The 13,342-nt window shown below is 30.5% G+C and overlaps 1 protein-coding gene, 1 long non-coding RNA gene and 1 pseudogene across 2 annotated transcripts; all 3 read right to left on the minus strand.

Annotated features, from left to right (window-relative positions):
- Nucleotides 1–940: 940 nt before the first annotated feature.
- Nucleotides 941–2,889, minus strand: LOC123913512. The gene is made up of 8 exons (XM_045964285.1): nt 2,765–2,889; nt 2,608–2,659; nt 2,408–2,481; nt 2,078–2,194; nt 1,812–1,955; nt 1,546–1,597; nt 1,114–1,187; nt 941–1,016 (listed from the first exon to the last, which is right to left on the minus strand). Exons 1-8 carry the CDS (start codon nt 2,887–2,889, stop codon nt 941–943), a joined length of 714 nt encoding a protein of 237 aa, XP_045820241.1.
- A 2,171-nt stretch (nt 2,890–5,060) lies between these two features.
- LOC123903974 lies at nt 5,061–5,535 on the minus strand. The gene is made up of 2 exons (XR_006808227.1): nt 5,376–5,535; nt 5,061–5,275 (listed from the first exon to the last, which is right to left on the minus strand). It is a non-coding gene; the product is annotated as an uncharacterized LOC123903974 (long non-coding RNA).
- A 4,806-nt stretch (nt 5,536–10,341) lies between these two features.
- LOC123913519 lies at nt 10,342–11,792 on the minus strand (annotated as a pseudogene).
- Between the last annotated feature and the right edge of the window lie 1,550 nt (nt 11,793–13,342).

Here is a 13,342-nt window from a genome sequence, read left to right on the forward strand (position 1 = left end):
CAAAAAAAAAAAAAAACTTGGTCTTAACCCTAATTATAAAAACAACAACACACTCCTATTTTTACTCACATAGACAACACAAAAATGTCACAAACTTTATTTAGTTTTATTTGTTACTTACAATTTATATGTCATGACATAAAATTATTAACAATATAGTTTTTTTAGCTTTTAATCTATCAATATTTTAGTTTATTTTTTGCAAAAATTGATTTTTTAATATTTTTGTAATAGTCTGCAGGTTAACCATTTGCTACAAGATGCATTGGTAAAAACACTTTAATAAACGTCTACACTATATGACTTTCTCATTTTCTCTTATACCATTGTCTTATAGTGCTATGATATTATTAAGATATTTGATTTGAACTTTGAAGAGTATATGGATATAACGAAGATTGTGGAGCGATCGAGAGAAGTCTATTACTATGTGTTGTAAGTTTTCACATAGGTCACCGATGCTTATTTATTTGAAACTATATTTGCCCAAAAGGTATATATATATATATATATATATATATATATATATATATATATATATATATATATATATATATATATATATATATTATAAAACCAGTTAAAAAGAGCCGCACTTTATAATTCATTTTAGGCCTACACATCTGTTAGACTGGGCCTGCAAGTAGCAAAGAGATTGTTAGAGTTTGTAAAAGCATACCACATGAATGTTACACGCCATTTGTACATTAACAAGGTTGATATGTTGCATCAACAGAAAGCCCCTTATATTAAAAGATAGATAAAGGTTACTTGTACTACAAGTAAAGGTTGGAACTTTGATAACAGAACACTAACCTAACAGTTAAATACGCGATTCTGCCATCCTAAACTTGCTTCATGCTTATTTCAATCTCAGATATAAATGTCCAAAAATCAAAACAAACAAATGACATATGTACTTGCCTGTGATTATGTTTCACTAAAATAAAGTAAGCAGGATCAGAACAAGATATCTGGAACAGCTGCCATACAACATATAGGCGCAAGTAGCGACGCTGAAAAGTTAACTACCGTCAGCCACAATTTTTTTTACCAATAGCATACGAGGTCAAAATATTGTCAAAAAGTAAGGAAACATAAATGTGGACTAACCTGCCAAAACATACGAATAGAACTATCCAAAAGACCGTACAAATGCAACTAGATTCTTTGTAGGAAACCCATACCTGGTATTGAATTGTAGTTAGGATACTTACATTGAAACAAAATATAAGTGAATTGAAATTAAAACTTTCACATTCATATACAACACAAATATTTTGACTTTGATTATACGACTATTAACAGTGAAATGACACTATTCCTTGAATTGAATCTTCTCGGATCAATTGAGCGAATAACTCCTTATTCAAATGAATTATACTGAATCACTATTCCTTGAATTTACTTACAGATGTGTCTTAAGATCTATTTTTGTACAAAAGAAAACAATTTTAAGTGCCTTCTTGAATATGCTCCGAGCTAATGAAATAAGTTTATGTTTTACATAATTTAGAGCTGCTAAGATGAAAAATAGAGACATACTATTAGAGCTAAAACATTGATGTAAAAGCCAGCCAGTGTTGCTAACATCCACCTGCAAACATTTTGGAGCTTATCATATTCACTTTAAAAGATAAACAACTAGAAGAAATTTACTCCCACGAGCATGAGAAAAATGCAAATATATACTCGAATGAGAGATAGAAAATACATGCTTTAGCCTAGGTGAATAATTGATCATTTAGGATCTTCCTTATGTTGACAGCATAACACCATCAAGAATAATAACAAAAATATGAAGCACTTACAGAGTCGAAAGCTCTTTACGGAAAGGAGAACCATCAGTGACAAGAGTGTATACTAAGGTTCCAATCATGACAGCACCCAAAATGCTGAAAAATATTCTTAGAGTCAGAACAAAAGAATACTTTGTTTTTAGTTCTGTGCCATTCCTAGGTAAAAAAAAAAAACATCAATTAGAATTGATGATGAAAATCAATACAGAAAAATCATACAGAAAACAAGACCATGAAATTGGATTCTCTAACAATGCCAAATGTAGAGAGAACTTTACTCTACTGTTGTATTTCTGTATACATACCGCAACATGATATAATACATATGATCTGAAGATTCTTGAGATGGTGTTAACTTCAAAATTTGCACAACAATATAAGCACATGTAGCAATGCTGAAACAATAACAAAAATACCACAAAGAAATGGTCAAAATCAATTTGAGCTTTAATAGCAGGAATGAATGTTTTGAGTTTTGATAATATATATTGAAAAAAATAGGCAAAATTACACTAATAGTCCCTTACCTTAATTTCAGGTAACATTTTAGTTCTTTATTTTTTTAGTCATCGCTAGCAGCGAAAAGAAAAAAAAATACATAAAAGTACCTTCCAAAGCATATAAGTAACATAACCCATATAATTGAGGTGATCCAATTTGCTTCCTTGTAAGCAACCCAAACCTGATAGACAAACATTAATAATTAGTTTCCTCTTTCTTTACATCTTTTGATCATAATTATTAAAAAGAAAAGAGTGACATGATTTCTGAAATGAAGTTCATCTAAAATAATAGTTAGTTGACTTACACTAAAAATGATAGCATTGATATAGAATTCAGTCAAAGTTGCTATCATCCACCTGAGTCAAATAAAAGTCAGATGAAATAAAAGCATGTTTTGATCATGCATGTAGTTGACGTTCATTCAACATTGAGAGAGAGAGAGAGAGAGAGAGAGATATTACGGATTGAGAATTTGTTTGCGAAAGGGGAAACCTTCGATTAAGAAGGTGAAAAGAAAGATAGGAAGCATGAGAGCTCCCAACGAACTGAATGCAATAGTCAGAACACTTAAATCTTCCTTCGCCATCGTCGTCGGAGATTACAGAGAGCTTGGTTACGTTAGGCAATCAGTTGTGCGTTGTTTTTGTCATGCGCGCGGTTCTATATATAGGATATGGAAAGCAAGTAAAGGATTTCATTTCATTTGGCTAGCATGCATGTGATCAATTAAGAAGCATCGTAATCATGTGGTTTATGGAAATCAGGATCAACGTAAAAGATTTCTCTTATGATTACTAGCGGTGGAGCATTCAACTTCTTAGATGTTTCTGGGATCCAGATTGCATGTAGTCATGACATATTTGGTCGTCCGAGTCCGACCATGATCAAACCTTCCAAATTAAAACAAGATTTAAACGGACTTTATGATTGTTTTAAGTTTGGATCGTTCGATCTTAATCAGACGTTTAGATTTATCATACATGATGACTGCATGTAATTTTGACCGTATAAAACACGAGGCTGTTGTTACCTTGTTTGTTTTAGTTTGGTGTCATTTATGTAATCTTTGACTTTTTTTTCTTTACTATCCTAACATTTCTTATGCTATGTGATTTTGTTGTTTTAGTAAAAGGTTTAAATTTCTTGCTACTCAAACTAATTCATTATTGGTAATAAAATAGACTTTTTAAAGATGTGGCCATTGCTCATAATAATACTTTGATTCTCTCTAGGTTGGCTATTCTCTCATAATAATACTCTAATATAGGCATATAATATTCCCATTATTTTATCCCAATTAGCAAATAAGGAAAGGATAAATTGGTGTGTTGAAGATGTAACCCACATTGCAAAATTTGTTCCAAATAATGTTACCAACGGGATACGTAAACAATATTTGTAGCATTAGCATGCATCAGTATCATCTCTTAAGTAACCCTTTTTATTTGCGAAACAGAAGATGCCAATTTGTATATCATCAAGTTTTTTTCTTATTGATCACGCATCTGTTCCGAGAATATTATCTTTCTCATTTATGATCTTCTGAAACTTGAATTAGTATACTAAATCCTAAATTCCTAATCTTATTTTTGTAACTTAATTGAACAAAAGGTTCTAATTTGGTTTTGTTTACAATGATGAAATTATAATAATTTGAGTAAATTACAATTACCTTGAAAAAGCTTAAATAATACTTTTTTAAATAAATTAAATATTTTTGAGATGACAATTAACTTTAAACTACTATTTTATATCAAAAAAGTTTAAGTCATCATTTAAGAGAAATTCAATTTAATTAGGTTGGGTAATTTAAAGTTCGGATTATGTTATGAAGTTTTTATGGATACGATCAAAATATTAAGAGAAATTCAATTTAATTAGGTATAAAAAAAGTGATCTATTATGTACCCAAAAAAAAATGTGATCTATTGTTTTTAAGTAAAAAAAAAAAAAAGTAATCAATTTTTTTTAGTATTAATCTTCTGATTCTCATGAGAATAGGGCACGATAAAATTGAGTTCGGCTGCAAAATAGATAAAGACTATACAATAATTGTTTCACATTAAAACAAAACATATTATTTCTGCTTATATAATTATATAAAATCTGCAACGAGTGCTATGCAAATAATTTATGAATTTTTGCACATAAAATAAACTAACATTTTATATAATTACTACATCAATATGACAATATTGATATTTTGAAATAACTCATGAATTTTCAATATTTTATCATATCGATTTTATCATATTAAGACATATAAATTTGTTTCCACGTATATAAGTACATAAAATCCGCAACGAACGGGTGCGATACAAATAATTGAAGGATTAATTTTTGCATATAAAAAAATTAATATTTTAAAAATACTATGAGTTTTTAAAATTTTAGGACTTTTGTAAATAAGGGAATTAAAATTTAAAAGGACTAAAGTTCGAAGAATTTTTTAAAATGACTGAAAATAAAAGATTTTTTATAATGACTAAAAATAAAAATTAGTATATTTAGAAGAATTAAAAAGATATTTAACCTTCAAAATTAATAACATCATAATATTATGCGACTCGTGCGAATGCACGGATCTTTTACTAGTAGTCTTAGAAGTTATAAATATATTATTTTTCAACTAAAATATATTTTTTGAAGAAGAAATATAAAATATATTTTGATAGGAGGTAGGGCTGGAAAGAAAACTTGATATCTTAATTAAAGTTCAGGGAGATATCTTTAAAATTAAAAGAGAAGAAGACAATCTAAATGATGCTCTTTTTTGCCTTATTTCAATACAATCAACTTACAAGAACAGATTATATAAGATTATTCAAATATCGAAGTATGTGGGAACATAATCTAATTCAACATTGTTTCAACACATCTGCATACGCGATCCACACACCTTGGTTCACGGCCAATGCTACAATAGTTATTTCGACAATCAATGTCTCTTCTACATTTAAAATTTTTTTTAGCTGTTATGAAAAAAGAGAAGATAAGAATATAATTGAAATGAGACAATATATTCGGTAATAAGTAAAGAATAAAATTTTCAAAAGATAAAAATTGTCTTACAATAATCCATGTCCGCTGAAAGAAAAAATACAGAAAGAAAGACAATCATAACAACAAACTTGACAATTTCACACATGTTTTCTCTCTTTACATGTAACAAATAGCTTTATCACTTTATGATGTATAAATATCATTATGCTTCAAAAAAATATTATAAATATCGTTATCTCCTTACGTCAATTAAACAGTTTTTGACTTTTTGTCTCTTATAGAGTCGTAACAAATAGTTTTATCACTTTATAATATTTATAAAATATTATAAATATCATTATCTCCTTACGTGAAAATATATATTATAAATGACCTTTTAAGCAAGGTTATCAAAACCGGACCGGTCGGTCGGACCGATCAGACCATGAATCGGTCATGAAAATGATTCGGTTATGAGCAAAAAACTGATAGGAAACCGAGCGGCAAAAAACCGCGTGAACCAGGGTCGAACCGGGACGAACCGGCGAACCGGCGGGGGCAGTTCTGCGGAATTTTTTTTTAAAATAGGGCAAAATGACGTCGTTTTAACCTCCTTTTTTTAGTTTACTTTTTATGTCTAGATGAACATTTAGTTTTTAACTTGGCACTACGTTGCATTTAGCTATGCATTTGGCAATGGATGATATGGCACTAGTATATATGAACTTGATTAACATTTAGTTTTTGCTTTTTCACTTGGCACTTTGTTTTGGTAGTATGTTGCCAATTGATTTTTATTGAAGGCAGTATGTTGTCAATTGATGTTATGGTGCTATTTTGTGTTATTGAACTTAGTTTATTATATAATTTTTAATTTGGTTTGAATTATAAATTTTATTTTATTTTGACTTGTGATATTTTATCTTTTTAATGTGTGAAATTATGAAATATTGAGCAATTATTCATATATTAATTAAAATATATATATTTAATTAAAAACAGTTCGACCCCGGTTAAACTCGGTCCGACCAATTGAACCTTGAACCGGTCAACATTGCTTTTAATTACATGTATTGTGTTTGCCTCATTAGCACACTTAAAGAGTAGAAAAACACCAAAAACAAATAAGTGTCACCCTCTTTATTTGTTTTGTTACATTTTTATAACTATTTTATTCTATAGGATAAGAAGGGCGGGAATTCTCTTCGGTTTTCTTTTCTCATTTTTTCTCAAGTGTAAGATCTCAAGCTTCAATCCAATTTTTTAATTCAAATTTGTATCTCCTTCTTTCTCTAACCTAGTAAATAAAGGGTCAAGATTAATCTGGACTCTCATTTGACATGAGAGAATCTTTTCATAGGATAAGAACAAATAGAGTTTGAAGAGATGGTGCATTTAATGCACTTTAAGAAGACTGTCAACGATAAATTAAATATGATAGTGAAATCATTTGTTTTTAGACTTGATTATGGTCTCTTAAAGATATTTTAGGTTTTACAATGGTCCCTTAAAGAAAAAAAGGTCTGGATTGGTCCATTAAAGACATATATTTTTGTCATATTGGTAATTTCCGTTAAATTTTAACTCCAAATATAACAAAAAATTTCAATGGTTAAAATTTAAAAAAATAATAAGATTTTTGGTGGAACACTTACACTTAATGACATCCATAATTCAGTCTACTAAAACTAATATTTTTTTGTAAAAAATTGACGGAAAGGACCAATTGAGAAACAAATGTGTCTTTAAGGGACCAATCCTGACATTTTTTTCTTTAAGGGACCATTATGAAACCTAAAATATCTTTAAGGGACCAAAAGACTAATTAAGCCTTGTTTTTATTACAAAAGAGGGCAACTGCCCATAGAGGAGAAGCTACAACGAAACTACACGATGAACAATTACACACAATACATCAGCATCAAACAAATGATAAATCTGAGAGGGATAAGACTCAAAGAAACATATATCAGTATTCAAAGAACTTCCAATACCAATCTTATTACTATTTAATGTGTCCACAATAACATTCGAATCAATGTTAACTTCAACCACATTAAAACCCAAATTATGAGCTAATGACAATCCTTCATAAAATCCTTAAAGTTCAGCAGCCATATAGGCATCCAGCCCACATATTTCACAAAGCTTTCAAGCCATTCTCCATCACTCCCTCAAATAACAACATCATATCCGCTCCTGCCATCCTCTCTACACGAGCAATCTGAATTTAATTTCACCCAACCTGTTTGTGGAGCCTTCCAACCAATACTTGAATGATGTCACGTGTAACACTTTGATTTTGTATTTTTGTTATTTATTTGTTTATTAGTTATTTATTTATTATTTTATTTTGATTTAATTATGTGGCATGCTTAGACGTGTAACCCTAGATGCTTTAATTATGACTTTGGTTATTTGGGGTTACTTGTGGGAGTTTGACCCATTAGTAGGGATGGCAAAAAAACCCAAATCCGATAGACCCACCCGAACCCAAATCCAAGTCAACGGGCGAAACCCGATTTGACTGGGTTTGGGTTTGGGTGACACCCGAAAATATGGGTGTGGGTTTGGTATCAGTCAAACCCACACCCGAAACCGATACACCCACCCGAAACATTTTATAATTACCTAATTACCCTCATAGTCTCCCTCAATTTCCTTGAAAGACCTTAAATTTTAGTTGTAATTTAATTTCTTGAAAGTCTATGTTGTAATTTCTTGAAAGTCTATGTTTGAATTTCCTTGGAAGACCTTAATTTTAGTTGTAATTTAATTCAAAGTCTATGTTGGAATTTAATTTCTTAAATTTGCAAATTATTTTCAAATGTGTTGCGGGTTTGGGTTTCGGTGGAAAAAACCCGAACCCAATGGGTGTGGGCGTGGGTGTTGTTTTGCCACCCGAACAGTCTTTGGGTTTGGGTTTGGGTGATGATTTCGGGTGTGGGTTTGGTAAATGTCAAACCCGCACCCGTGGGCGCCCGTTGCCATCCCTACCCATTAGGGAAGGAGTATGACAAGCAAGCCCACTTGGAATTGAAGGATAGATTTGAAATTGTACATCTAAGTGAAAACCTAAGTATAAAAGGTAGATTTAGAGATAGAAATGGTCATCTTTATCTTTATTAGAGTCGGGTATAGGGGACAAAGTTCGCGGGTCAACCTGTTTAAAGTGTGGGTTATGTGGGTTAAATCTGTGGACCGGCCCGTGACCCGTCTTATTCTTTTTTTTATATAATTAATTACCACTTATAAATTATAATATTGATCTATGTCCAAAGATGAGTTCTCTTTAGGTTCTTCATGGTTCTTTTTCCCTTGGATTTTATTTTTTTGCCCTTCAATAAAAACTTCGGTTTCTACGAACTGAATTTTTTTTGCCTTGAAAACAAAATTTGATTTTTGTTAACCGAAATTTTCCTGAATTTGAACTAGAAAAAACTTCGATTTTTGCGAACCGAAGTTTTTATCAAGGGCAAAATTGGATTTTTTGGGATATAAAAAATACGTTGGGCGCCTAAAGAGAAATCATCATGTCCAAATCCAACTTTCTCAAAAAAATAAATAAATAAACTTGGTCTAAACCCTAATTATAAAAAACAACAACAACGCACTCCTATTTTTACTCACATAGACAACACAAAAATGTCACAAACTTTATTTAGTTTTATTTATTACTTACAATTTATATGTCATAACATAAAATTATTAACAATATAGTTTTTTTAGCTTTTAATCTATCAATATTTTAGTTTATTTTTTGCAAAAATTGATTTTTTAATATTTTTGTAATAGTTTGCGGATTAACCATTAACCGTTGGGCGGTTGGCGGTTTGATGCTTTTGTTTGTATATTCTGATTTGCTTGATCCACTAAACGATCTTCACTTTCATTATATATTTTTTGACAGATATACTATTACTTGTCATCATTGTGTATATATACTATATACTTTCACATTACACAGTATTACCAAAGCACTAAACATCTTGTCCAAAGCCTCTGTCCTTTTTTATTGTGCAAGTCCAAAGCCTTTGTCAGTGTTATTTAATCGGAGCTAGGTACTTACCGAGGCACCCAGGACATGATCTAAGGCCTCTATCAGCATAATTGAAGTAGGAATCGATCTTAGAACCAGAGAACAAACCACTGTGTAATGCCAATGATTCGAATAAAACCAGTTAAAAAGAGCCGGACTTTATAATTCATTTTAGGCCTACACATCTGTTAGACCGGGCCTGCAAGTAGCAAAGAGATTGTTAGAGTTTGTAAAAGCAAACCACATGAATGTTACACGCCATTTGTACATTAACAAGGTTGATATGTAGCATCAACAGAAAGCCCCTTATATTAAAAGATAGATAAAGGTTACTTGTACTACAAGTAAAGGTTGGAACTTTGATAACAGAACACTAACCTAACAGTTAAGTAAGCGATTCTGCCATCCTAAACTTGCTTCATGCTTATTTCAATCTCAGATATAAATGTCCAAAAATCGAAACAAACAAATGACATATGTACTTGCCTGTGATTATGTTTCACTAAAATAAAGTAAGCAGGATCAGAACAAGATATCTGGAACAGCTGCCATACAACATAGGCGCAAGTAGCGATGCTGAAAAGTTAACTACCGTCAGCCACAATTTTTTTTACCAATAGCATACGAGGTCAAAATATTGTCAAAAAGTAAGGAAACATAAAATAGTGTGGACTAACACTAACCTGCCAAAACATATCAGTAGAATTGTCCAAAAAACCATACAAATGCAACTAGATTCTTTGTAGGAAACCCATACCTGGTATTAAAAATGAATTGTAGTTAGGATACTTACATTGAAACAAAAAATAAGTGTATTGAAATTAAAATTTTCACATTCATATTCAACACAAATATCTTGACTTTCGTTATATGACTATTAACAGTGAAATGGCACTATTCCTTGAATTGAATCTTCTCGGATCAATTGAGCGAATAACTCCTTATTCAAATTCATCATATGTTACAGAGGTGTCTTAATTAACATTAACATCTATTTTTGTACAAAAGAAAACAGTTTTAAGTGCCGCCTTGTTGAATATTAATGCTCCGAGCTAATGAAATAAGTTTATGTTTTACATAATTTAGAGCTGCTAAGATGAAAAAGAGACATACTATTAGAGCTAAAACATTGATGTAAAAGCCAGCCAGTGTTGCTAACATCCACCTGCAAACATTTTGGAGCTTATGATATTTCAGTTAAAAGATAAACAACTAGAAGAAACTTACTCGCACGAGCATGAGAAAAATGCAAATATATACTCGAATGAGAGATAGAAAATACATGCTTTAGCCTAGGTGAATAATTGATCATTTAGGATCTTCCTTATGTTGACAGCATAACACCATCAAGAATAATAACAAAAATATGAAGCACTTACAGAGTCGAAAGCTCTTTACGGAAAGGAGAACCATCAGTGACAAGAGTGTATACTAAGGTTCCAATCATGACAGCACCCAAAATGCTGAAAAATATTCTTAGAGTCACAACAAAAGAATACTTTGTTTTTAGTTCTGTGCCATTCCTAGGTAAAAAAAAAAAAACATCAATTAGAATTGATGATGAAAATCAATACAGAAAAATCATACAGAAAACAAGACCATGAAATTGGATTCTCTACCAATGCGAAATGTAGAGAGAACTTTACTCTACTGTTGTATTTCTGTATACATACCGCAACATGATATAATACATATGATCTGAAGATTCTTGAGATGGTGTTAACTTCAAAATTTGCACAACAATATAAGCACATGTAGCAATGCTGAAACAATAACAAAAATACCACAAAGAAATGGTCAAAATCAATTTGAGCTTTAATAGCAGGAATGAATGTTTTGAGGTTTGATAATATATATTGAAAAAAATAGGCAAAATTACACTAATATAGTCCCTTACCTTAATTTCAGGTAACATTTTAGTTCTTTATTTTTTTAGTCATCGCTAACAGCGAAAAGAAAAAAAAATACATAAAAGTACCTTCCAAAGCATATAAGTAACATAACCCATATAATTGAGGTGATCCAATTTGCTTACTTGTAAGCAACCCAAACCTGATAGACAAACATTAATAATTAGTTTCCTCTTTCTTTACATCTTTTGATCATAATTATTAAAAAGAAAAGAGTGACATGATTTCTGAAATGAAGTTCATCTAAAATAATAGTTAGTTGACTTACACTAAAAATGATAGCATTGATATAGAATTCAGTCAAAGTTGCTATCATCCACCTGAGTCAAATAAAAGTCAGATGAAATAAAAACATGTTTTGATCATGCATGTAGTTGACGTTCATTCAACATTGAGAGAGAGAGAGAGAGAGAGAGAGAGAGAGAGATATTACGGATTGAGAATTTGTTTGCGAAAGGGGAAACCTTCGATTAAGAAGGTGAAAAGAAAGATAGGAAGCATGAGAGCTCCCAACGAACTGAATGCAATAGTCAGAACACTTAAATCTTCCTTCGCCATCGTCGTCGGAGATTACAGAGAGCTTCGTTACGTTAGGCAATCAGTTGTGCGTTGTTTTTGTCATGCGCGCGGTTCTATATATAGGATATGGAAAGCAAGTAAAGGATTTCATTTCATTTGGCTAGCATGCATGTGATCAATTAAGAAGCATCGTAATCATGTGGTTTATGGAAATCAGGATCAACGTAAAAGATTTCTCTTATGATTACTAGCGGTGGAGCATTCAACTTCTTAGATGTTTCTGGGATCCGGATTGCATGTAGTCATGACATATTTGGTCGTCCGAGTCCGACCATGATCAAACCTTCCAAATTAAAACAAGATTTAAACGGACTTTATGATTGTTTTAAGTTTGGATCGTTCGATCTTAATCAGACGTTTAGATTTATCATACATGATGACTGCATGTAATTTTGACCGTATAAAACACGAGGCTGTTGTTACCTTGTTTGTTTTAGTTTGGTGTCATTTATGTAATCTTTGACTTTTTTTTCTTTACTATCCTAACATTTCTTATGCTATGTGATTTTGTTGTTTTAGTAAAAGGTTTAAATTTCTTGCTACTCAAACTAATTCATTATTGGTAATAAAATAGACTTTTTAAAGATGTGGCCATTGCTCATAATAATACTTTGATTCTCTCTAGGTTGGCTATTCTCTCATAATAATACTCTAATATAGGCATATAATATTCCCATTATTTTATCCCAATTAGCAAATAAGGAAAGGATAAATTGGTGTGTTGAAGATGTAACCCACACATTGCAAAATTTGTTCCAAATAATGTTACCAACGGGATACGTAAACATTATTTGTAGCATTAGCATGCATCAGTATCATCTCTTAAGTAAGTAACCCTTTTTATTTGCGAAGCAGAAGATGCCAATTTGTATATCATCAAGTTTTTTTCTTATTGATCACGCATCTGTTCCGAGAATATTATCTTTCTCATTTATGATCTTCTGAAACTTAATTGAACAAAAGGTTCTAATTTGGTTTTGTTTACAATGATGAAATTATAATAATTTGAGTAAATTACAATTACCTTGAAAAAGCTTAAATAATACTTTTTTAAATAAATAAATAAATATTTTTGAGATGACAATTAACTTTAAACTACTATTTTATATCAAAAAAGTTTAAGTCATCATTTAAGAAACTAATTTTCTTTTCTTTGAAAGTTTTATTATTAATTTTATTATTTTAGAATATAAAATTTAATATATAAAAGTTTTTTTTTAATCAACTTTAGTAATTTATCTGAGATTTTATTTTATTTTGTATAGATTTATAATTTATTAAGAACACTTAACATGTTAACAATGTGAGTAAAAAAAATGAAAATATATGAATTTGAAGTTTTATTATTATATTAAAATGGAGTTTTACTAAAAGATGAAGAGTTAAATTTGTTAATTTAAATGAGTTTAATCTGAGCTATATATTATTTAAATCATTTGATTCATGAGCTAACTCAATTATTTACACATACAAACACATATGGAATACTTCAATTTTTTTAAAATAATATTTTATTAGTCCTATGATCA

The sequence above is a fragment of the Trifolium pratense genome, linkage group LG1 (genome assembly GCF_020283565.1).
Source record: "Trifolium pratense cultivar HEN17-A07 linkage group LG1, ARS_RC_1.1, whole genome shotgun sequence".
In the NCBI taxonomy this organism is placed as follows: Eukaryota; Viridiplantae; Streptophyta; class Magnoliopsida; order Fabales; family Fabaceae; genus Trifolium; species Trifolium pratense.